General features: G+C 41.2%; 3 protein-coding genes and 1 pseudogene across 3 annotated transcripts in view; 2 read left to right on the forward strand and 2 right to left on the reverse strand.

Moving 5' to 3' along the window:
- The first annotated feature begins 2,742 nt into the window (after window positions 1-2,742).
- LOC146522871 (tripartite motif-containing protein 16-like) lies at window positions 2,743-5,778 on the forward strand. The gene has a single exon (XM_085154079.1). It carries the CDS (start codon window positions 2,766-2,768, stop codon window positions 4,461-4,463), a length of 1,698 nt encoding a protein of 565 aa, XP_085010205.1. The 5' UTR covers window positions 2,743-2,765; the 3' UTR covers window positions 4,464-5,778.
- Window positions 5,779-11,725: 5,947 nt separating this feature from the next.
- Window positions 11,726-13,665, reverse strand: LOC146522872 (uncharacterized; the record flags this gene model as incomplete). Its single annotated transcript, XM_085154168.1, has 1 exon — window positions 11,726-13,665. A coding segment is annotated over one exon (696 nt), but the record flags the coding sequence as incomplete, so codon positions are not given.
- Window positions 13,570-25,369, reverse strand: part of LOC146522873 (uncharacterized) — a 77,990-nt gene continuing 66,190 nt past the window's right edge. The window contains exons 9-14 of the mRNA XM_085154056.1: window positions 18,056-18,163; window positions 16,689-16,759; window positions 16,298-16,415; window positions 16,023-16,187; window positions 15,451-15,546; window positions 13,570-15,369 (exon numbers count right to left, since the gene is read on the reverse strand). Coding sequence (XP_085010182.1) covers window positions 13,669-15,369; window positions 15,451-15,546; window positions 16,023-16,187; window positions 16,298-16,415; window positions 16,689-16,759; window positions 18,056-18,163 — 2,259 coding nt within the window. The 3' untranslated portion in view covers window positions 13,570-13,668. The remainder of the gene's footprint in view (window positions 15,370-15,450; window positions 15,547-16,022; window positions 16,188-16,297; window positions 16,416-16,688; window positions 16,760-18,055; window positions 18,164-25,369) is intronic.
- Window positions 20,268-21,421, forward strand: LOC146522874 (tripartite motif-containing protein 29-like; annotated as a pseudogene).

Below are 25,369 nucleotides of genomic sequence, written 5' to 3' on the forward strand. Positions count from 1 at the left end.
CTAATAACCGTCATAAGTTTTCAAACATGTCTTTTCCTATCATTGTACCGTGCATCGATTTAATGTCCAATATTTCCTCTGAAACGGGCATATTGGAGTTCACTTCATGGATGAAGATGGCCAGCTGTGTAATGTCCATCATGTCTGTACTTTTATCCACAGCAAGAGAGTATGCTATAAAGTATTTGCTTCTTTCACTCATCTCTGTTCTTAAATCAGTGGTCATCTCACAAACCCGATCAGCAACCGTATTTCTACTCAAGCTCACATTTGCCAATATCTGCATTTTGTCTGGACACAAGACGTCGCGCACCTTCATCACGCAGCTCTTCAGAAACTCTCCCTCACTAAATGGCCAGGCTGATTTGACTATCTCCTCTGCTTCCACAACAGCTTCACTTTGTGATTTTGCTCTGGTGAAAAAACGTCTGCTGAAATGTCAGATTCTTCTGTAGCTCTTCTACTTTCTGTATGAGAACTGTGACTACATGGAAGGAGGTAACACAGACGATCGGGTAAAGACTGAAAGAAGGCACACGGACTAAATGCACACAAAGGAGATTAGGGAAAGTGGAAACACATGAGGAAACAACTGACACAAATTAGCATAATGACACCGCAGGGGAAGTGAAACTAAAACACGCACACACACGGCAAGCTTGTCAACATAGGAAACACGGACGAGATGATTCTACAAGAGTGACTTAAACACAAGCACACTGAAAGTAAAAGACAGAACGTATAATACTGTGAACAAGAACAGACACAAGGGAGGAAAGAGAAAAATATATATTGATTACAGAAATAATACAGAATGGCCTCCTCATGATTTAAGGCAATTTTACATTTCTACAGCAGATGTTTTTTACATTGTCTTATTGTATAAAAGTTATTACATAATAAACAGAAATCACCATGTCTAACAAGTCTCGATCAAAGCAGTGAGAATAAGACGAGACTTTGTTAAGTGGGGTTTTTGTAAAGCAGGTTTAATGACAGAGAAGATTTTGAGCTTAAAGTTCAGTCACTTTAAAAATAATGACGGGAACTTTGCTGCTTCACACTCAGTTTCTACTTGATATCTTTTGATTGTCTGAGCACTAAAGTTACTGAGATTCAAGTGAACATCTCATGATGTGTTTTCAGTGCTCTAGTCTGACAGTAAAAGTATATTTCAAACACATGAAGTCAATCACTTATGTAACAGATTCATCCACTAGTCCTAACAGCATCATTTAAAACATTTTAATAGAAAATGTTTTAAAAACAGAGACTATTATCTTCAACACAGACCAGAATACAGGAGGGATATGCACTATAAGCCCAACCCAGTGTGAGGGTCCATGTTTCCACAGTGAGTAAATAAATACAGTACTATATGCTGCTCAGCTAATAGAAAGCTGAATTTAGTTTAAAATACACTTAATGACAAAAGATACTTGACTGTTGATTTGGTTTAGCATTAATAATCTTGGAGATTAGACGACCTCTGGAAGATGGACTAGTTTTAGATGAAAACTGTTTTCGTGTCTTTCCTCTTCTGCTTCTTTTTAACAGCGGACGTCCTTCAGGATCTCTCTCCACCCAACAAACATGGAGTCTACTGCCTTTAGCAGATGCTGCTCTGCACTTAGTTTCCTTTGCCTTTCATGATAAAAAGTGACCACTGCATGAGAACCATGAAATACTCTTCAGACTATTACACAAATTTCACTCTGGAATTCACAATGTTTAGTTTCATAAGTATTTTATGTCTAAATTATATAAAACAGATATTCACTTTTTCTTGAGCCACAAGCATGTCTGCAAGAAAAATGTCATCTTCTGCTCTCCCTTTGTCTCACTGAGCAGCCATTTCAACTCTACTACATTAGGAAGATAAACAAAAAGACCAAACAATAGATGTGGGGCTGGCAAAGGCACTTCCATGCTCACAAACAATTAGAGTGTTTTTGACAGTGAGAGACAGTAAAGTGAAGATAATAATTACCTGAAATCAGCAAGACTTCCAGAAGAGCTTTGGAAAGAAAGACAAGAGAGAGAAAGTGTGTGTTTGTTAGTGTATAAGTGTTGGTGAAAGAGAAGTGCAGAGATAAGAATGGTTTGTGTTTGTATGAAGAAGGAACATGTGGCGGTAAAGGGGACAAAGTGCTGCTCGCAACAGGTGGAAAAAGAGGAAAAAACTTGTATTCTTATATAAAAAGCATGGTTATTTCTGTTGCGGCAGTGATTATAAATGCAAAAACAAAACAAAATGCAAGATTTTTTTTTTTGAGATATTTATTTTTTGCAGGAACACTGCTTTATATATGCTTTAATTAATGCAGCAGCCTCTGCTGTTCTGACAGTTACAAGTTTAGAATCTGGTCATGTGACTATAACCATGAGACATTTATGTCCAGAGTTCACTAATGTTGGACTTTTCATTTATTTATATAGAAGAAAAGGTTAACAAGTTTAAACGTTGAGGTGAGCAGTAAATAAAATGGTTAAACAAACTGCTCCTCTTCCTGGAGTGAAGCACAGCCTGATAACCCTCCCTCTTCTTCCTGCTCTTAAACACAGCACCTCCTCTCTGTCCACGTGTTTCCTCGTTCCCTCCCCTTCAGATCTGCACTTTGAAGATGGGTGTAACCAACATGTGGTCACGTGTAAGAGCTGACAGGCTCCATTCACTGCAGAAACATTTTGTTGAGATCAGAGCTCAGACTAGTTTCAGTTTTAAGGAAGAGAAACTCACACAGTCACTGACACTGAGAGGAGAAATGGCGCAGAAAGGAGTTCAGCTGGACCGAGAAACCTTCTCTTGTTCCATCTGTTTGGATCTACTGAAGGATCCGGTGACTACAACCTGTGGACACAGCTACTGCATGAACTGTATTAAATCCCACTTTGATGAAGAGGACAGGAAGGGAATCCACAGCTGCCCTCAGTGCAGGAAGACTTTCACACCGAGGCCTGTCCTGGAGAAAAACGTCATGTTTGCAGCTTTAGTGGAGCAGCTGAAGAAGACTGGACTCCAAGCTGCTCCAGCTGATCACTGCTATGCTGGACCTGAAGATGTGGCCTGTGATGTCTGCACTGGGAGGAAGCTGAAAGCAATCAAGTCCTGTTTATCTTGTCCAGCCTCTTACTGTGAGAAACACCTCCAACCTCACTATGATGCAGCTCCACTAAAGAAACACAAGCTGGTGGCCCCCTCCAAGAAGCTTCAGGAGAACATCTGCTCTCGTCATGATGAGGTGATGAAGATTTTCTGTCGTACTGATCAGCAGAGTATCTGTTATCTCTGCACAATGGATGAACATAAAGGCCATGAAACAGTCCCAGCTGCAGCAGAAAGGACTGAGAAGCAGAAGGAGCTCGAGGTGAGACGACTAAACATCCAGCAGAGAATCCAGGAGCGAGAGAAAGATGTGAAGCTGCTTCAACAGGAGGTGGAGGCCATCAATGGCTCTGCTGATAAAGCAGTGGAGGACAGTGAGAAGATGTTCACTGAGCTGATCCGTCTCCTCCAGAAAAGAAGCTCTGATGTGAAGCAGCAGGTCAGATCCCAGCAGGAAACTGAAGTGAGTCGAGTCAAAGAGCTTCAGGAGAAGCTGGAGCAGGAGATCGCTGAGCTGAAGAGGAGAGACGGCGAGCTGGAGCAGCTCTCACACACAGAGGATCACAACCAGTTTCTACACAACTACCCCTCACTGTCAGCACTCAGTGAGTCTACACACTCATCCAGCATCAATATTCGTCCTCTGAGCTACTTTGAGGATGTGACAGCAGCTGTGTCAGAGACCAGAGATAAACTACAGGACATTCTGAGAGAGGAATGGACAAACATCTCACTGACAGTCACTGAAGAGGATGTTTTACTGTCACCACCAGAGCCAAAGACCAGAGCTGAATTCTTAAAACATTCACATGAAATCACACTGGATCCAAACACAGCAAACACACATCTGTTATTATCTGATGGGAAAAGAAAAGTAACAATTATGGAACAACAACAGTCTTATTCTGATCATCCAGATAGATTCACTGTATGGCCTCAGGTCCTGAGTAGAGAGAGTCTGACTGGACGTTGTTACTGGGAGGTGGAGTGGAGAGGGGGAATAGTTTTAGTAGCAGTCGCATACAAGAATATCAGCAGAGCAGGAAGCTCAAATGAATGTGGATTTGGATATAAAGAGAAATCTTGGGCATTAAACTGTAACACAAACAATTTTCAATTTTGGCACAACGATGTCCGAACTGTCCTCTCAGGTCCTCGGTCCTCCAGAGTAGGAGTGTACCTGGATCACAGAGCAGGTATTCTGTCTTTCTACAGCGTCTCTGAAACCATGACTCTCCTCCACAGAGTCCAGACCACATTCACTCAGCCGCTCTATGCTGGACTTTGTCTTGGATTTGGAGCCACTGCAGAGTTGATTAAAGTCAAACAGAGAAGACAGGTTCATGTTGATCCCTGACCATTATATGTACTTGTGTAGTTTCTAAATGAGGCTTTACATTTTAGAAGCTGAGAAGTTCAGTGGTCCATTGATGTGTGAAAATAATATTGCACTGATTCAAACTGTACTTACATTTATATACCTTACATCAATATAAATCTGAATTTGTTCTTATGGCTGATAATCATGTGAGTTTAAATGATACTACTCTTCATATTCAGCATGTTTGAAATCTGTCATCAGTCTGGTTAGTGGTTTTATTCTGTAGTTGCTGTAGTGGGTTGTCAAATGCAACAATATATTGGAGCTGCAGTGATTCGTCAGTTAGTCAATGATTAGAGAATTTATTGTTTTATCATTATTTTAGTCACATTTAAAGCTGGTTCCAGTTTCTGAAATGTGAAGATTGTTGATTTTCTTGATCATATATGACTGTAAACTTAATGTCTTTGAGGTTTGAACTTTTAAAATGCAGCAAAAAAATTAAATCCTTGAGGTTTTTGATATCATATTATCATTATTATTATTATTATTGTATCTACAGTGATGACATTTAATGTCTTTTTGAGATGAAAAGCTTGATCACACTCAGTTATTTATACATTTAAATATAAAAAAACAAATCAGTGTTCCCCAACCCCCGGGCCCCAGACTGGTACCAGGCAGCAAGAGAAGAAAACATTTTTTTGTACCAATACTGGTTTTATTTTGTTGTATTTATCCACAACACCTTAATAGCCGGTCGGTGACACACAAAAGGTTGGGGACTGTTGAACTAAATGATACAGGCCTGTATATTGTGGAGGATAGACATGTTTCTTTGCCCTGAGCTGTGTCTGGCAGGCAGAGCGTCTCCACAAATCTGATGCTTCTGATTTGGAGAAAATGAGCTGAGGGAGACACCTGGTGGACAAACATAGACATGACAGGAAGAAAGACTAAAGTGCAGAGTGGAGACAAACAGCTGGAAATACTTGTTGGAAAGGATTGTCATGCTTCAGAAAAACACACAGCACACACTCTAACAGTCCTTTATTTGCACTGAAGGAGACACGAGAAGAAACCAAATCACACAATAATGAAGTGAACACATTTATAGTCAGTGTTCAAGATGATGGATAGAAATGAAAATCATGGAGCATTTATGCATTTTTATGTCTGTCTTACAGCAGAAGCAGCATTTACATGAGCTCACAGGCCTTTTTCCACTGAACACTCTTCTTCATCACTTCATCTTCCTCTTCTGACTGATGCTGAGCTCCAACCCTTTTTACCTCCTGGAGATTCATATTCACTGAAATTTTACTCATGACTCAGAAACTGTTCAGTTATTCTTCATTTATTAGTCTATTTATCAGGAACCTCTGTTGATTTTACATGTAAAGGATTTTCCTTCTATCATTGAACCTTTTAAGGGTTTTCTCATAGTAGTTTTGGGGAGTTTTTAATTAGATTTACAGTTTCAGAATAACTTTGTGATGTCAGATTAGAAAGTCTGTGTCCAACCCTGGTGTTTGATCAGATGTTTGATCCCTGCAGGGTTGGATTTTTTATATGAATCTTGAATTTGTTGTTTTGGAACTGAGTTAGATTTTTACTGATGGATGATTCGTTGTAAAAAGTGGATCTACCAACAGTTTCTTTCTTTGCTATTAACCAGCAAGAAGACTTTTTCCCAGAAATAGAGTTTTGATTAGTGGAATCGACAAACAGTTTGAGGCTGATTTGGCTGATATGGGTGAATATTGTGCAGATAATGATAATGTGAGACACTTACTGACATGTACAGATGGATTTTCTAAGTATGCATGCAGGTGTCTTCAAACCAAGGCAGGAGCATCTGTTGTATCTGCTTTTGAGGATGAGTGAGGGACGTGTACCTGTTAAACTTCCAACAGATGAAGGCGAGGAGTTTAATAATAAACATTTCCATCAACTGATGGTTCAGTTCAGTTTTTCAAGGCCCTATTGTTGATCACCACACAGTGTTTATGTGCTAAAAGAGAAATCATTTCCTGCATTGAGACTAAACGGATTCTGAAGCACAATTACATTAACTCAGAGGGTATAGCAACTGTTGCAGTTTGTCTTGAAACAACTGTAATCTCCACATTTGGACTTTTTTCTCAATTGAATTACGATTTTAATCTCAAAATTGAAACTTTATTTTCAATGTTATCTATAATAGTTTTTCTTAATGTGGCCGTAATACTCATTCGTACAGCAACATTACCAGCAAACTGAAATTGGAAAAAAAGATGTAAGCAAAAAAACCCACAAAGATGTAGGTTTCAAAACTTAGTTAATAATAGAAAAAAAATTTATTTGCACATTTACGGTTTCAGTTCACCTTTTTTTCAGTTTCATTTTTTCCCCTTTCGATACAACATTTTCGTGTTAATTATTTTCAGTTTCATTTTAAGGTGGCATCATTTTAACCCCATACACACACAGAGGGTCCATAACACTCACATTTCCAGAGTGTAACAACCAACCACCTGTGTGAAATCTGAAATGCCCATGTGTTGATTCTATAATATATATTTAGCTAAAATCTACACATTTATTTGGGGAAAAATTGTTATCTGGCTGTGGTTCTAAAGATCTGTGATTGTTAAGTGTTCACTGACACCTGATTTATGCATACACTGTTATTGTGGTTCATTTCATTATGTCTTGGATTTGTCTGAATGTTGTGCTCCTTTATCAGTCTTTGCTTCCTGCATGTACAGCTTATGTGATTATTGACCAGGAGGGTTTGCAGTTTCATCAAAACATGAGTTGTTTGTTGCTTTGATTATGACTTGGCTGACTATGGCTGCTTATACATTGCAGAGTCAGCCTATTACATTAATACACTATTAGTGTTTGTATATTGAGCCCGGATAGCTCAGTTGCTAGAGCATCAAACTTTTAATCTAAGGATCCAGGGTTCAAGTCCTTGTTTGGGCGCCAATCTTTACTGAATTTCGCAGAGGAACCCACCCGAGAGATTAATAAAGTTTTATCTTATCTTGTGTAATGTGGGGTGGAAATTCTTACAGTGACAAATATTTGACATGATTGCCAAGTTGTCAAAGCACCGTGTCAGGTCTTTGAAAACTGTAATGCCCTTTCAGCTTCCTGCTGGACTAAACATGCCTTGTTGTTTCTTTCAAATCTGTCTAAACACATGCATGTTGTATTAGTTGATGAATTAAAATGGAAAATGGTGCTTTTGCCACTGAAGTCTGAATATGTGCCACTGGCAATGCAGTACTAGTTGACTTCTTTTTGCTTTCCCCCCAGCATGCTATGATTTGCAGTTGTTGATTTTCTGGTGGAGGTGGATCCAAAATTATTTGCAATTGTTTTACAGGACTGGTGAAGGACTCTTGTTTCTGGTCACCAGGGAGAGTCAGTATCACAAAGGCTGTGAAGGATGGAGCTGCTCTAGATCAGAGGTGTCAAACTGTATTGTACAGGGGGCCAAAACTCAAAGCACACTTTAGGTTGAGGGCCAAACAGGGTAAGCATTTATTGAACACACTAAAACAATGTTTTTTGAACATAAATATGAATAAAAACAGACAGGAATATTGTTTCAGAATAAATACACTTAGAATAAAGAATAACTTCTAATAACCGTCATAAGTTTTCAAACATGTCTTTTCCTATCGTTGTACCGTGCGCTGGCGGAATGTGACGAGAGAAGACTCTGCTGTGGCTGCTTCTGCGGTGATGTGGAAATGCTGGGTGAGTAGAGGTGGGTTTTTATAATCGATTTATCGATTAAAATCGATTCTGGCTTGGATAACGTAAAATCGATTCATTAAAATCCTGAATCGATTTTTTAATATAAATTTATTTTGCCCGAAATGCCAGAATCTCTGGTGAAATCTCACAAAATTTCAACAACCACCAAACAGCTAAGACAGTAAATGAGAGCAAGAACAGGGATTCTGCACAAAGACTTAAACACACAGCGCGACCCGCAGATCAGAATCAGTTAGATGTCGCCTTTCTCAAGGTCGGGGCTGAAAGCCGACAGCTCACTGATTCTGATCTGTCGGCGGTTCAGCGCTTTGTGTTCACGCCCTTAATGCGCTGATTCTGAAGCTGTTAGTTTGATGTCTCTCCAAACAATATTTACCGAACCAGCAGCAAAAGAATATCCAAACTACGCTTCACATAAACATCGTCATGTATTCACTCTTACTTATACTGTTTTGCTTCCACCACAGCTCTGTCTCTCTCTCTCTCTCTCTCTCTGTACTGTTTTCTGCATTATTCGGTTGCTTGTTACCACAAGACTACCGTTGTTTACAGCGCTGTCGGCCGACGTTTTTTTTTTTTCGTTTTATATACTTCCGAAAAGAAAACCTAATTTCTGCCGTTCAATACTGAACAAATTTAAACTTTTTTAAAATTATGCAAAATGAAAAATGCTTACCGCTATAACTTCAGAGGTAATGTTCATATGTTGATTAATGGTTTTCTTTCGTTTTTGATGTACTGCAGAATATCTTTATAAAATCCCAGGCCAGGAAAATCGCCTTCATGTTTTTCTGTGTTTTATCCTCAGCTACTTTGACACAAAGGCATCTGCTGTGATGCTCACACCTTTGATAAAGTCTTGCGTGTGTCAGCTTCCTTTTTATAGATACAAAAATATGTAAATGTACTGATCTGAATTATAATATTTCTGACTGTCAAAATTTCCCAGATTCAAATCGAAGTGAATCGAATCGTGGATCGAATCGATTCGGGACCTTGTGAATCGGAATTGAATCGATTCTAGAAATCAGTGACGATACCCAGCCCTATGGGTGAGTCAGGTGGCACGATAATAATCCCTAACATCTTGTAAAAAGCTTGTGCAGGTGTAAGCTGATTGGAGCATTTTCTGTGAGACCGGGGCGTCCGGAGGGAATAAGCAGGTACGTGGGCCGAAGGGTAGGCTGCTAGCGAGGAACGGCAGCACGGAGGCCTTCCAACTGCTAGCCGGGTCCTGTCAAAACGGGAGCTGCGCTTCCTCAGTGAGTCCGCTGGATCCATTACTGGTCGCGTCGTTCTGTCAGGGCTCTGTGTGCGGGCAGGCGGAGAGGAGGATCCAAACGCAGGACTCAGACACTAACTTGAAACTCAAAAACCTCAGCTTTATTGCTGGTACGAAAACAAAACATGAAGTGAACACTGAATACGGAAAACAGAAACACACAAGCATAATCTGATGATACGACGCGACACTGGGTTGAGGACAACACAGGGCTAATATACACAGGGTGGTAATCAGGGAATGGGTAACAGGAGGGAGACACAGCTGGGAGAGATCAGGGCTAACGAGACAGGGGGAGCTAAGCTGCACACACTAACATAAGACAAAGACTTTCACAATAAAACAGGAAACAAGAAACCACTAAACAAAGATGCAGACCCGACACTGAGAGACAGACTAGACACTGAACAGAAACTGCAATACACACGAGAACCCAAACCTAAGAACTGATCCCTCACCAAGAATAACAGAAACAGATCTATAATGATAATAATAAACAAAGCACCAGAACATCAGAAAACAATTCATAATGCAAAAATAAACCAAAATATAAGAAATTCAAAATGCTGGGTCAACACTGAAACAGCTGACACAAATTAGCATAATGGCATCGCAGGGGAATTGAAACTAAAACACCACACACACAGCAAGCTTGTCAACATAGGAAACACGGACATGACGAACCAACAAGGGAGACTTAAACACAAGCATACTGAAAGTAAAAGACAGACCGTATAATACTGTGAACAAGAACAGACAAGGGCATAGAAGAAAATCTAAACCATAATGAAACTCAGCTAAAACCTAAATGATGATCAACACCAGAACTTAACATATGTTCATTATCATGGGAGAGAAGAAAAAACTATAAAAACAAATCAAAAAGATGGGTCACAGACCCAGACACAGAACAGAAACTTGACTTGATTGATACTCTGAATTATTGAATCTGTAGATTTTGTCTTATTAGCGCTTCATTTTGCCGGGCCGTGAATAACAATAATAATGAATCTATATAAAAACGTCTTGCAGGCATATAATTGTATGCTGGGCTGGATGTGGCCCACGGGCCTCGAGTTTGACACGTATCCTCTAGATACTGAACAACTACAGAAAACTACATTTCTCCTGCGGCCTGTAGTTTCTGCATCTCACTGTCTGAAATACACAACGTAAACATCACTTTAATACTTTTTGCTTGTTAGAATAATGAACTACAGAAAGACGTCATCTTACCTAATAACTGCTGAGCACTGTTTGACTGGGACACAATGGGCACCTCTGCAGTCGACTCTGAATCTATATAGAAATGATCTCGCAGGCCGGATATAAATATAGGTTGGGCCGGATGTGGCCCGCAGGCATCGAGTTTGACACATATGATGTAGATTGATGGGTTTGTAAACGAGATAATGAAAGATTATATTAGGTAAACCTGTACAACTGCTCACCAATGCAAATATTTAATTAGCCAATCACATAGCAGTAGCTCCACGCATTTATGGCGTAGATATGGAAAAGAAGTTTAACAGGTTTGGTTGTTGGTATTACACAGGCTGGTCTGAGTATTTCAGAAACTACTGGGATTTTTACACACAGACATCTGTAGGGGTTTACAGAGAAGGTTTTAGACTTGACAAATATTCAGAGAACAGCAGTAACGCCTGAAAGCACAATTCTTATTACAGTGTTTAAAGAAATCAAAGATACTTGTAAAAGTTTTTTTTTAAACTCTGTAAAACTTCAGCAGTTTAGTACACGTACATATTTTTGGTGTAATAACACACTCAAGATGAACACGTTGGCAGTGATGTTACCACAGAGACGTTTTCCTCTACACAAATCACTACAGTTACTTTAGCTTCAGCGTTCTGTTACATCACTACAGAAAACCTAGACGCAAAAACACATTTGTGCTTGTTTCTTGAACTCTAAGAACTATAAAAATGGATGATTTTGAGATTGATGATGGTCTCGATTGCTTTAGTTTCTCTGCTTTAAATATGATACAAGACCAGAATTAATGAGAGGTGCAGACACAAAGACGTTCTGCTCAAGATTAGATACAAAATGCAGCTGTAAGAATTGGAAATGTGTATATAGTTTCAAATGTGCTTGGTTTTAAAGTGAATGTTTCCAGACATTCATCCACTTGAAGCAAGATATTTCAGTCTATTTCAATTAAAACATTGTCTTCTGGCAGGAAAAAGTGCAATACAGTCTTTGAATGAAGTGCGCAGAGTGACTGAGGAACAATGCTTTATTAATTAGTAGGGAAACATTACATACATAAATAAAGACAGATAAACATAAAAATGTCCTCATATGAAACATAGCTTGAATTTTCCAAGGAAGTCAGAAAGTGTCTGTTTTTAATCAGAGTTATAAATATCTCCTTGTTTAAACTGATCATGTTTTTTAAAAAAGACACCACCGCTCTCAAAGATTAGTTATGTCAGGCTTTATAAAAAACACAATTAGTATTGTAGTAATATTATTATTTCTATAGAAGTCCAGCCTGGATTAAAGAGATTCTGCAGCACGGTTCGTGCAGTTAAAGGTGCTTGTGAATCGAACAGGCATTCAGTCACATGACCTTTAAAAACTGCAGAATTTTCAGGATACTCCAAAGATGTACATCTTTATAGCTGCAAATATTTTTCTTTCAAAAAAGAAAAAAAGTACCACAGGAATAAATCAAAGGGAGTATAAATAAAATGAAATTAGATTTTATTCACTCTGTTTGCCTCTTTTAGCTCCCCTCTTTTCAATTCAGTGTTTAAATTTGCAGTTTGTATGTTGGTTGTAATAGTTTCTTTCATACAATACGGCGTAGCCCTTTCTCTCATAGTAGGAGCCTTTAGTCTGTGGATTAACGGACAGACTGACTCAAGTGTCTGTAGGCCTAATAGGAGAGATCAAGTCATGGCTACGGCCACCAAATTATTCAGAACTGCTAGTGTTAGTGTGGTTTTGACTGAAAGCTTGTTAGCAATCACGTCACAGGCTGTAGTCATTTCCCGACTCATCCAGAGATCTCAGAGCTTCACTTTGACCAAAACAAAAAGGTCTGTGATTTCTGATAAGACATCGGCTTTCCTGAGGTCGCGAGGAGAGGTCATTATTGTCATTAATCTTGGAATGTACTCTCAATTAATAGATTTAGAAAGAATAAAAATATACCTTGAAAACAAGTTATTTTTCCCCCTCTGTGGTTGTTTAAAGTACATCACAAGGACAATATAGTACAAAGAAAACGTAGTGAACTTTTCAGATCCGATGCACTTAAACCTTATAATAACAAACAAACAAGGTAACAAACAAGAATTAAATCCATACGAGACAATCTCATTGTATCTTCCTTTGTTACTCAAATTAAACTTGAACATTTTAAAAGGTATCTACATTTCATAATGGATGTATCTCCTGACTTTCCTGAAGGAGGAGTGATTAGGAAAAAGTCCTCAAAACAAAACAACCAAGAGTTTATCTCCAGCGCGGCCTTGTGGGCAAGACCGAGTCCTGAGAATGAGCGGACTTGTCACTGTCACTGTCATTCCGTCTGTGGCCTTTAGGGGGAGCCAGCAAGTCGTGGCGCGATGCACAAGGAGATGATTTGACGCTCTGAGACTTCCTCTGTGAGGAGGGGGAGAGTTTTTGGACATCTGAGGATCTTGCTGACGCATGGACTCTTAGTGATCTTGATCGCGTAATAGGCAAGGAGGTGCTGGATGGGGTAACAGAGGAGGAGGTCTTGGAAGAAGGTTTGGGGGAGGGGTCTGACCCAATGTTGGGGGAGTGGGAAGCAGCAGGAACAGCAAGGTTGGTGTGAGTACGTCTGAAAGAAGAAGAGGCTGTGCTCCGTGCAAAACCCGGAAACACAGATGATGAAGAGCTAGTGGCTTTGCGCAAAGGAGTGGCAGGAGCACTGACGCTGCCTCCTCCTCCACTTCTTCCACCCTGAGAGAGTGCCCGCAGTGTGGAGCGACAGATCTTCTCCTCCTGCTGGGCTTTAGGTTTCATTAAGGGCTTTTGGCTGGACATCTTTCCTTGAAAGTCCTTGTTCTGTTCTCGGGCAGATGGCTGACTACCTGAAACATTCTGGTTCTTTGAGTCCTTTGGATCCAAGGTCTTGGGGATCCCAGATTGTCGGGATGAAGGAGCATTTGCAGGCCTCGCTACTCGTCAAGGGGAAGCACTGCTTCGTTTTGAGGGAGTCAGACTGGTGGGCACTGCGGTGCTGGAGGAGCCTCGATTCTTCTCTGCATGTTTGATTCTGGATGGACTTCTGTTGGTCCTGGATATTGGCACAACCCTCCTCATGTCCTTGTTCTCGGAGGTTGTGAGGGTCCGGATAGCTTTGGATTTGCCAGATGCAGAGATAGTGTTTGGGGTAGGTTTCTTCCCATTAGTTTGGACTTTAGACGTAGGAAGGCTCTTGCTGGGTAGTTTAGATGGAGTTGCTGGTTCTGCTTTTACTTTGGCGGAAGAAGCTGCTTTTGCAGTTTTACTGGTTGAGTCTTTAGAAGCCATGTTGTTTTTGCTTTTCTCTTCTGTTGATTGTTTTGAGACGGTCACTCCATCACGGTTCCTGTTGGTGGACATTTCTGCTTCTTCCTCTTCGTCCAGTTCTTTATCTTTCTCAGAAGCATCTGCTGTGAGAGCAGGTACTACATTAGGTGTTGGAGGTTCTTTCGGGCGCCACACGGACGAAGAAACAAGCAGTGATGTGTCATCACAGCGGGGGACAGGCACTGGTTGGCTGCTGATGGGTACAGGCACTGGTTTTTCATTGGCCGGTTGAGGTTCTGAAGGCATGTCATTGGCTAAAGCAGAGGAAGTTTGTTTGTTTCCTCCTTGGTTATCACCCTTATGCTGATCTTTTTCAGTTTCTGCATAAGTGCTTTGTGTGTCACTTGTAGCCTCGCACACACCCGTCACACACCATACAACCACCTTATCCTCTTGCCCTTCATCGCCCTCTCTTGGTGTTGAAGAAGAGCTGAGCTCACCGACTTGCTCATCAGATTGTTTTGGATTTACAATCAGTTGGCCATTATTATGCACCTTATCAACTTGCAATTCATCCCCTTTCTCCTCTTCCAAATCTGTGATTGTCACATCATCTTGATGAAGACCAACATGTCTGTTTTCGCTATGACTTGTGAGGGTGTCGCCACTGCCAAACACTTTTAGTTCAGGAACCAACGTGCATTTCTCTAAAACCACCACCATGTTTCCTGTAGCAGTGGTGCTCTGTTGAAACCTCTTATCAGTGCAGTCAGTCTGCTGAGTTAAAACCAGTTCAACATCTTTTGGTTTTCTTGTTGAAAGTGTTGCATGGCTGCTTAAACCCATGCCAGGTTGATCTCTGCTGCTTTTGTTGTTGTGTTCAGATTGCTGGTTTGAGTCAGAGGTAGGTTTGACTGCAAGCTCATTTGCAGGATTAGTGGCATTTGCCCAAGTCTGGGTAGCATTTTGGCTGAGGTAAGTGGCAGTTGCATGGGTTTTGTTTTTTGGACTCCTTTTGGAAGGTGATGAGGAGTTTTGTGGTGCTGTCTGGGTGGACACTGGGAATCCTGGACTTGAGGGAGATGGAAAACTGCTCCCTTTGCCTCTTTGCTGAATGCTTTCGCGATCAGTCGCCTTTTCCAGGAAAGTGCTTAGTTCCTGCTCAGCAGCAATAGATGGTGAGCAGCATGGAGACTTCCGGGAACGACGTAAGCTCACAGCACGTCCCAGAGGACTGTGGGAGTTGTTCACTGGTGAGCGAGGGTGGGACCTAGGGGTCAGGAGTTCCATCAACAGTCCGGCCTCGTCATGCTGCGACAAAGCAGCGGACATGTCAAGCTCACTGTGGCAGCGCAGCCCAAAGACTCCATCCACCTATAACGGAAACAGAGAGTGGATCATCATTAGACTTCTTTGATTGACTTTATTTTACAGTGTCTGCGTACGTCATCCTACCTTTTCTCCTCCAGCCCAGGAGTGCCTCTTCTTCTCCTCCAGCTCTTGTATCCGCTGACGACGAGCTGCCTCCTTCGCCTCCCTCTCCGTGTTCTCCTTCAAAAAGGGAAAGAAGTTATTTTCCTGATGCGCTTGACTCTTCTGGTCCTCCATAGCCTACAGATATTATGCATGTTGATGCATCAGATCCTGATGCACAAATCAAATCAAACAAAACAAAACAAAAAATAAAACAAACTGTGAACCCTTGGGCCTTAAATACAACTTCTCCTCTTATGCCTGATTTATGGTCTGGTATTTGTGTCTCTGTCAACAGCTCATCGTGTGAGAGGGGTTTGGGAATTCAAACTACTCAGAGGCAATGGAGACACACTTGAGCCAAAAAGCCAACAATGGTGACATTGTTGGCAATCACACAAAACGGAAGGTTTAGAAAATAATATTATTATTATGAAATATGGGATGAAGACTAATGTATCAGTTGCAGTATACCAACAGTTTTAACCACATCTACTGGATCTTGTGTGGATTGTTGTACAGCTCGTGTAATGGATTTGCATTCATAGTTGTACCTTGACAGCATTTGTGAACCTGGAGCAGAAGGTGTGGAAGATGCTGAAACAGTCGTCCAGCCTGAAAGTGTCTCTGTCCTCGCAGAAAAAGTCGATCAGCTCGCTGCCTTCCCTCTTTAGCTGTTGCCGACTGCCGCGGAGTGAGCAGAGAGATGATGTGGCATGCTGAGACAAACATAAAAAAAACCACAAACGTGAATAGGCACGAAATTACTTTTTAAATTACACACTTATTTAAAGATTATATAAAACTAAAATACTGCTATGTGTGTTACCTGCAGAAAGCTGTCCAGTTGCTGCAGCAGCTCTGTGTCTCTCTGGATGCTCTCCTCCACTGAGTGTGTGCGAGATGTCAGCAAATGCAGCTCAGCATCCAATGTTTCCAATGAGATCCTACCAAAGGAAGGAAAACACAAATCCATGTAGCCTCATTTCTGCTCTGGTTTCATTCATTTTGTGTCTGGTGTAATTTAAGTATCAAATGAAGGACTGAAAAGAAACCAGCAGGGGGCGGTGTTCACTCAGATTCTGTAGAGATGTAATAAGATGATGGAAAGAAGGAGTATAATAAATAAATCCCCACCAAACAGGTTGATGGAGAAATGTAGTGGTGTATATGGACAACTGTAGTATTTAATATGTGAATAATATGAAGTGATGTCTGACCTGGCTGCAGCCTGGATGTGACTCAGCTTGAGAGGAAACTCCAAGAGCTTCTCATCTTTTTTATGGGCTTCCTATAGAAAAACAAAACATTTGTTTTTTGTTTTTGAGCTCCCAGAGGTTTAACATTTAGGTTTTAGAGACATTAAACTCAACATTCATACAGCTCTCACACATCACTCTGTTTAAAGAGCTAAACTAACTGATCCACACAGACAGTGAAACACCAAACACACACAGATGGACGAGGAGCCAAGAGGTCAGAGGTCAGAATCAACCCATAAATTTAATGAAGAAATGGAAACCATCAGCAACATCAAAAAATAACCACAAAGACATGTGAAATGGTGCAAAGGGGCAAAAAATATCAAAGATGCTCCATCCATCCAATCATGAGACCCCCTCTCTCCAACTACCTCCTCTTGCTCATTTTGGTGGTACAGAGGTGCTCTCAATCCACATAAAGAGACCCATTCTCTTCCACAGGGTCCCCTTCTGGTAGACATTGCATGAAATCACCTTAAAGACATAATCTCACCAGCATGTTTAGGCCTTCTACCAGTAGGACTTGCCTGGAGCTCTATTCTGAGCCCCTCCTGAACTACTGAGCATCACACTCTCTGAAGCTGAACCAACAACCTGTCAGAATAAACTAATTTCCACCTGTTGTATCTGCAATTTTATTCTGAGGGTTCGAATTTATATCGACTAGTTACTCAACAGCTTCCCCTTCAGCTTCAGGTCTCTCTTCACCACTCAAACCATTTTCTGGTGTGCCACAGCCCAAGACGTGGATCTGCTAATTTTCATTGTAACCACTTCACACTGTGCTTCAAACTCCTACTGTCTCAAGAGCTAATTTCATTAATAGATTAATCAAAAAAAGGATTGTATCATCTGCAAAAAGGAGAGACGTGTTTCTAAGACCACCAGATCTGAACGAGTCTGTACAAAACCAGCAGCGGCAGAGTCCACCACTCTCTAGGAATAAGTATGACTTATTGACTGTAATGTGAACCAAGTAGCCTGTAACAATGGCAAACATCCAAAGCAATAGCAGGATGACAACCACATCAAAGCATAGATCTTCCCTGGAAACTCTAAAATATGGTCTTTAGGGTCTTCCTCCCTAAAAAAAAAAAAAGAAAGAGGGACCACATCTCCAGCCTACCCATTCGGAAGTAGTGTCCCTGACCTCCTGCCAATGAGTGCCAACCAGCACAGCCGACTACATCCAGAACCTTGAGCAAATTCAGATGAATCTCATTCACCAATGGTGCCTGACAACCAAAGAGCATTTTAATTGTTTTTGTGACTTCAGCCACACTGGCGTATGTGCAAAAATGAAATGAACAAATGACGTTACTCACCAGAGCGACAAAGTGCAGCAGGTTCATGCCTGGTTTGTTAGCTTTGGTGTCAGCCAGAGACAGGAGGGACGACAGCTTGAAGCCTACTGCGTTTCCTGCATAACCTCCCTGCAACGCACATGGAACAGAAATTAAACTCATAGTGGTGAACATTCAAACACTTGAACAACAGAATCTGAAGCAATAAAACTACATTTCCCACAAAGCAGTTGGTCTCCATAGTCTACCTGATAAGAGAGAGAAGAGACAGCGAGTCTCCAGTTTGACTGTACACCTAACATGTATCGCCCAATTATCAGCTCATTCTGTTAAACATTCTGTTAAACATTTATCAATTAACACTTTTTCTGCAATCATTGTGTCATCACAGTCAAATGAGCTCATGCATTCAGACCCTGAGATTTTAAATGACAGCTTATTTACACAATCTTAGTATCTGACACAAAAATACAACCTCTGCTCAAACTAGCAATCTAAACCGTCAGAAATAAAAGTAGTACTCCAACAGCAGAGTGACTGGCTGTGATTAAAACTGCAGATCAACCTCCGAACAATTTAACACAGACAAACATTTTTAAATGTGCTACGAAAAATGACCACAAGCCGTCTGCTTGAAACCACTCCTCCTCTTGAAACAAGTCAAGGACCTGAAGATGTGGCCTGTGATGTCTGCACTGGGAGGAAACTGAAAGTCATCAAGTCCTGTTTATCTTGTCCAGCCTCTTACTGTGAGAAACACCTCCAACCTCACTATGATGCAGCTCCATTAAAGAAACACAAGCTGGTGGCCCCCTCCAAGAAGCTCCAGGAGAACATCTGCTCTCGTCATGATGAGGTGATGAAGATTTTCTGTCGTACTGATCAGCAGAGTATCTGTTATCTCTGCACAATTGATGAACATAAAGGCCATGAAACAGTCCCAGCTGCAGCAGAAAGGACTGAGAAGCAGAAGGAGCTCGAGGTGAGACGACTAAACATCCAGCAGAGAATCCAGGAGCGAGAGAAAGATGTGAAGCTGCTTCAACAGGAGGTGGAGGCCATCAATCTCCTCTTCTGCTTCTTTTTAACAGCGGACGTCCTTCAGGATCTCTCTCCACCCAACCAACATGGAGTCTACTGCCTTTAGCAGATGCTGCTCTGCACTTAGTTTCCTTTGACTTTCATGATAAAAAGTGACCACTGCATGAGAACCATGAAATACTCTTCAGACTATTACACAAATTTCACTCTGGAATTCACAATGTTTAGTTTCATAAGTATTATATGTCTAAATTATATAAAACAGATATTCACTTTTTCTTGAGCCACAAGCATGTCTGCAAGAAAAATGTCATCTTCTGCTCTCCCTTTGTCTCACTGAGCAGCCATTTCAACTCTACTACATTAGGAAGATAAACAAAAAGACCAAACAATAGATGTGGGGCTGGCAAAGGCACTTCCATGCTCACAAACAATTAGAGTGTTTTTGACAGTGAGAGACAGTAAAGTGAAGATAATAATTACCTGAAATCAGCAAGACTTCCAGAAGAGCTTTGGAAAGAAAGACAAGAGAGAGAAAGTGTGTGTTTGTTAGTGTATAAGTGTTGGTGAAAGAGAAGTGCAGAGATAAGAATGGTTTGTGTTTGTATGAAGAAGGAACATGTGGCGGTAAAGGGGACAAAGTGCTGCTCGCAACAGGTGGAAAATGAGGAAAAAAAAACTTGTATTCTTATATAAAAAGCATGGTTATTTCTGTTGCTGCAGTGATTATAAATGCAAAAACAAAACAAAATGCAAGAATTGTTTTTGAGATATTTATTTTTTGCAGGAACACTGCTTTATATATGCTTTAATTATTGCAGCAGCCTCTGCTGTTCTGACAGTTACAAGTTTAGAATCTGGTCATGTGACTATAACCATGAGACATTTATGTCCAGAGTTCACTAATGTTGGACTTTTCATTTATTTATATAGAAGAAAGGGTTAACAAGTTTAAACGTTGAGGTGAGCAGTAAATAAAATGGTTAAACAAACTGCTCCTCTTCCTGGAGTGAAGCACAGCCTGATAACCCTCCCTCTTCTTCCTGCTCTTAAACACCGCACCTCCTCTCTGTCCACGTGTTTCCTCGTTCCCTCCCCTTCAGATCTGCACTTTGAAGATGGGTGTAACCAACATGTGGTGACGTGTTGTTGTTGAGATCAGAGCTCAGACTAGTTTCAGTTTTAAGGAAGAGAAACTCACACAGTCACTGACACTGTGAGGAGAAATGGCGCAGAAAGGAGTTCAGCTGGACCGAGAAACCTTCTCTTGTTCCATCTGTTTGGATCTACTGAAGGATCCGGTGACTATTCCCTGTGGACACAGCTACTGCATGAACTGTATTAAAAGTTTCTGGGATGAAGAGGACAGGAAGGGAATCCACAGCTGCCCTCAGTGCAGGAAGACTTTCATACCGAGTCCTGTCCTGGAGAAAAACGTCATGTTTGCAGCTTTAGTGGAGCAGCTGAAGAAGACTGGACTCCAAGCTGCTCCAGCTGATCACTGCTATGCTGGACCTGATGATGTGGCCTGTGATGTCTGCACTGGGAGGAAGCTGAAAGCCATCAAGTCCTGTTTAGTCTGTCTGGCCTCTTACTGTGAGAAACACCTCCAACCTCACTATGAATCTCAAACTTTTAAAAAGCATACGCTTGTTAAAACTTCTGTGAAGCTCCAGGAGAACATCTGCTCTCGTCATGATGAGGTGATGAAGATTTTCTGTCGTACTGATCAGCAGAGTATCTGTTATCTCTGCACAATGGATGAACATAAAGGCCATGAAACAGTCCCAGCTGCAGCAGAAAGGACTGAGAAGCAGAAGGAGCTCGAGGTGAGACGACTAAACATCCAGCAGAGAATCCAGGAGCGAGAGAAAGATGTGAAGCTGCTTCAACAGGAGGTGGAGGCCATCAATGGCTCTGCTGATAAAGCAGTGGAGGACAGTGAGAAGATGTTCACTGAGCTGATCCGTCTCCTCCAGAAAAGAAGCTCTGATGTGAAGCAGCAGGTCAGATCCCAGCAGGAAACTGAAGTGAGTCGAGTCAAAGAGCTTCAGGAGAAGCTGGAGCAGGAGATCGCTGAGCTGAAGAGGAAAAACGGCGAGCTGGAGCAGCTCTCACACACAGAGGATCACAACCAGTTTCTACACAACTACCCCTCACTGTCAGCACTCAGTGAGTCTACACACTCATCCAGCATCAATATTCGTCCTCTGAGCTACTTTGAGGATGTGACAGCAGCTGTGTCAGAGACCAGAGATAAACTACAGGACATTCTGAGAGAGGAATGGACAAACATCTCACTGACAGTCACTGAAGTGGATGTTTTACTGTCACCACCAGAGCCAAAGACCAGAGCTGGATTCTTAAAATATTCACATGAAATCACACTGGATCCAAACACAGCAAACACACATCTGTTATTATCTGAGGGGAACAGAAAAGTAACATTTATGGATCAAGAACAGTCTTATTCTGATCATCCAGACAGATTCACTTTGTATTCTCAGGTCCTGAGTAGAGAGAGTCTGACTGGATGTTGTTACTGGGAGGTGGAGTGGAGAGGTGGAGCAGTTTTAGTAGCAGTCGCATACAAGAATATCATCAGGGCAGGGAGCTCAGAGAAATGTGGGTTTGGATACAATGACAAATCTTGGGCATTGTGTTGTGACACAAACAGTTTTCAATTTCTTTACAACAAAGTCCACACTGTCCTCTCAGGTCCTCGGTCCTCCAGAGTAGGAGTGTACCTGGATCACAGAGCAGGTATTCTGTCTTTCTACAGCGTCTCTGAAACCATGACTCTCCTCCACAGAGTCCAGACCACATTCACTCAGCCGCTCTATGCTGGATTTTGGTTTTTAGATTATGGAGCCACTGCAGAATTGATTAAAGTCAAACAGAGAAGACGGGTTCATGTTGATCTCTGACCATTATATGTACTTGTGTAGTTTCTAAATGAGGCTTTACATTTTAGAAGCTGAGAAGTTCAGTGGTCTATTGATGTGTGAAAATAATATTGCACTGATTCAAACTGTACTTACATTTATATACCTTACATCAATATAAATCTGAATTTGTTCTTATGGCTGATAATCATGTGAGTTTAAATGATACTACTCTTCATATTCAGCATGTTTGAAATCTGTCATCAGTCTGGTTAGTGGTTTTGTTCTGTAGTTGCTGTAGTGGGTTGTCAAATGCAACAATATATTGGAGCTGCAGTGATTCATCAGTTAGTCAATGATTAGAGAATTGATTGTTTTATCATTATTTTAGTCACATTTAAAGCTGGTTCCAGTTTCTGAAATGTGAAGATTGTTGATTTTTCTTGATGATATATGACTGTAAACTTAATGTCTTTGAGGTTTGAAATTTTAAAATGCAACAAAAAATTAAATCGTTGAGGTTTTTGATATTATATTATCATTATTATTATTATTATTGTATCTACAGTGATGACATTTAATGTCTTTTTCAGATGAAAAGCTTGATCACACTCAGTTATTTATACATTCAAATATAAAAAAACAAATCAGTGTTCCCCAACCCCCGGGCCCCAGACTGGTACCAGGCAGCAAGAGAAGAAAACATTTTTTTGTACCGATACTGGTTTTATTTTGTTGTATTTATCCACAACACCTTAATAGCCGGTCAGTGACACACAAAAGGTTGGGGACTGTTGAACTAAATGATACAGGCCTGTATATTGTGGAGGATAGACATGTTTCTACGTGGTCCAGCCAAAAGCTGACTCAGTACACGTTTGTTTGATTTGAATGAAAACTTGATTTATAGCAGGGATCATGAAGGTCGAGGCGAGACATGGAGGGAATGACATGGGAGCAGGACTCACTGTCTTCTTTCTATTAAATGCTGAAGCAAAGCTACAGAGAGGGGCGTTTCTCCAGGATTGCGGTGGAGTGAGGAAAAGAACAACATGTCTGAGGTGAGTTTCTGGACTTACACTGGGAAAAAAAAAAAATGGCTCCATTTTCTGTTGTCTACATTGTAGAAGGTGACTTTGTCTCTAAACAGGAAATTGGGCAGTCAGGGGTTAAAGTGGATTCAGCAGGTGGAGGAACCCTAAAATCAGTTGCAATGGCTCAGTGTGGGGAAAACATTCACGACTCAGTATAATTACTGCTGAGAGCTCCAGTAGATTTTCTGAATGAACAGGCTGTGATCAGCTGACCTGCTGCTCTTTGTGGATTTACACAAGTGAATTCAACCAGATGTCAGCAGATGTTTCATTAGTTGACTGATTTCCATCCTCTACACTGACAGTAAACTGTTCATGCTCTTTGTATTAGACACTATTCAGCTGGTATGAAGGTGAAATTCAGTGAATCTAAGCATCATCAGCTTAACTTCAAATTCATCTCTGCTACACTTGATGTAACCAAACTCTGAGCATGAAATGTTGTGCAGCATGTGACTGCTGCACAGCCACTGTGCAGCAGTCACACACTGTTCTTTACTTTAAATCCATCACAGTGCAGCAAACTAACCTGTTTATCCTGCACTAACCTGCAACCTTTAAATAAACCAGTTAGTCTGCCTCAGTTTGTTTAGCAGCACGTTTCACAATATGAAAAAACATAATGTCACATGTACAGAACCAATATCTGATTTAAAAACATGAAGACTTACATGTGAGCTTTACAATCAGTCGTTGGGCCAAAAACAAGAAAAAGGAAACACTTTAAGCCCTGACTATGACACATAGTTTTGCCACTTTTATCTCTTTTTCTGTGATATTCCTGGTGATTAATACACCAACAGGAATAAATTTCATGTGTTACTGTTTAATCTCAAAGCAGTTTGATTTGAGGCTCGCAGTGACAAAATAATAACTCCCCTTAAAGGTGTTAAACCTAAAGTAATGAAGGTCTCCTAAAGGTCTCTTAGTATTAGACTCTTGCTATTTCTGTGCCTTCATTCTAATGTGTACACTCTGTGTTTAGTTCCCCTGGACGTGGCCCTGTTTTCCTGGAGCAGATCCTTAGTTGTGAATGATTGGAGAGTGGCTATAGCGAGCAGTGAGTGAGCAAAGAGAAGCTTTCCCTGTCCTCCCCACCTTGGATTTCCTGCAGCCTGGACCCCGTCACACTTGTATATAGCACAATTCCCTGCACTGTCTGTACATATACCTGGTGTAATAAACCCCACTATTTCTCCTCAAAGTGAAGAGTCCTGTGTGTGAGTCCTCAGTGAACGGTGACATCATTAGTACAGTAACAAAGTATTTGTACTTCATTACTTCCTTCCTCATGCTGTAACCCTCGATTTAATTTGGTGTGTTTTTCCATTTGATGAGATGCAGCTTTCCACACCATCTTTTGGAGCCTGGACCCCGTCACACTTGTGTTACAGAGTATAGCATGGTGGAAAAGTATGGAGAGAATCCCCCACTAAGCTTTTGGGTTGGCATTACTTTAGATTTTGTTTTGTATTAATTGCATGCTTTGGTGTTTCTTTGTGTTTGATGTGAGGTGTGGGCCACACCCATGTGGGAGTGGAGATTCTACTCTAGTCCAGCTGCCAGCTATTTGGAGTTGAGTACAGGGAAAAGCTGATTGGGGAGGATTGGAGCCCTTCTCTATAAAGGGGAGAGGAAACAGGAAGTAGTTGTTGTCGTTGTTTTTAGTAGGACACTGGTGTAGCAGGGAAGCCGCGAAGATCCAGGATGAAGTGTGCACATTTTAACAGAAAAGATTTTTAACCTGGCCTGGTTTTGCTTTTAAAATAATCTGAGGATGTTGGAGGGAGGACTCATTTTTATTGGGATGTGAGTGGATGTGCTGGGAGGCAGGAAAACACACACTGGACTGGAGACTCTCTGTGCCCCTGACAAGGAAACTGGACCAGTTTTGGGGAAGTTCCAGCTCCCAGGATGTGATGTGGAGACCCAGCCTCGAATGAAGTCGGGCCTGAAAAGGTGGGCGGCAAGCCTTTTTGAGGAAGATGCAGGATTGATATGTTTTGGCTGCTTGTTCTTCCAAGTGACCACCTTTCCCCTGTTTGTATCCAGGCTAACAACCCTGACCGCGGTGGCTTTGGGCCTTGGATTCCTGGCCAGAGTTGTGTCTTCAGCCAGTAGTTTTACCCGGAGAAAGAACAAATAAATCTTGTGTAACCCATTGCAGTGTGCGTGTGGTGGTTCGTTACTGGTCAATATTAGAACTACTACTTTCTTGTACGGAGGCCATTTTGGGCCCTACGTAACATTTGGCGTTTGTCGACAGGATTTGTGACCAGTATACAAACCCACCTGCCTTTGACTGATCAATATGG

Source organism: Neolamprologus multifasciatus, chromosome 3, assembly GCF_963576455.1.
Source record: "Neolamprologus multifasciatus chromosome 3, fNeoMul1.2, whole genome shotgun sequence".
Lineage (NCBI taxonomy): Eukaryota > Metazoa > Chordata > Actinopteri > Cichliformes > Cichlidae > Neolamprologus > Neolamprologus multifasciatus.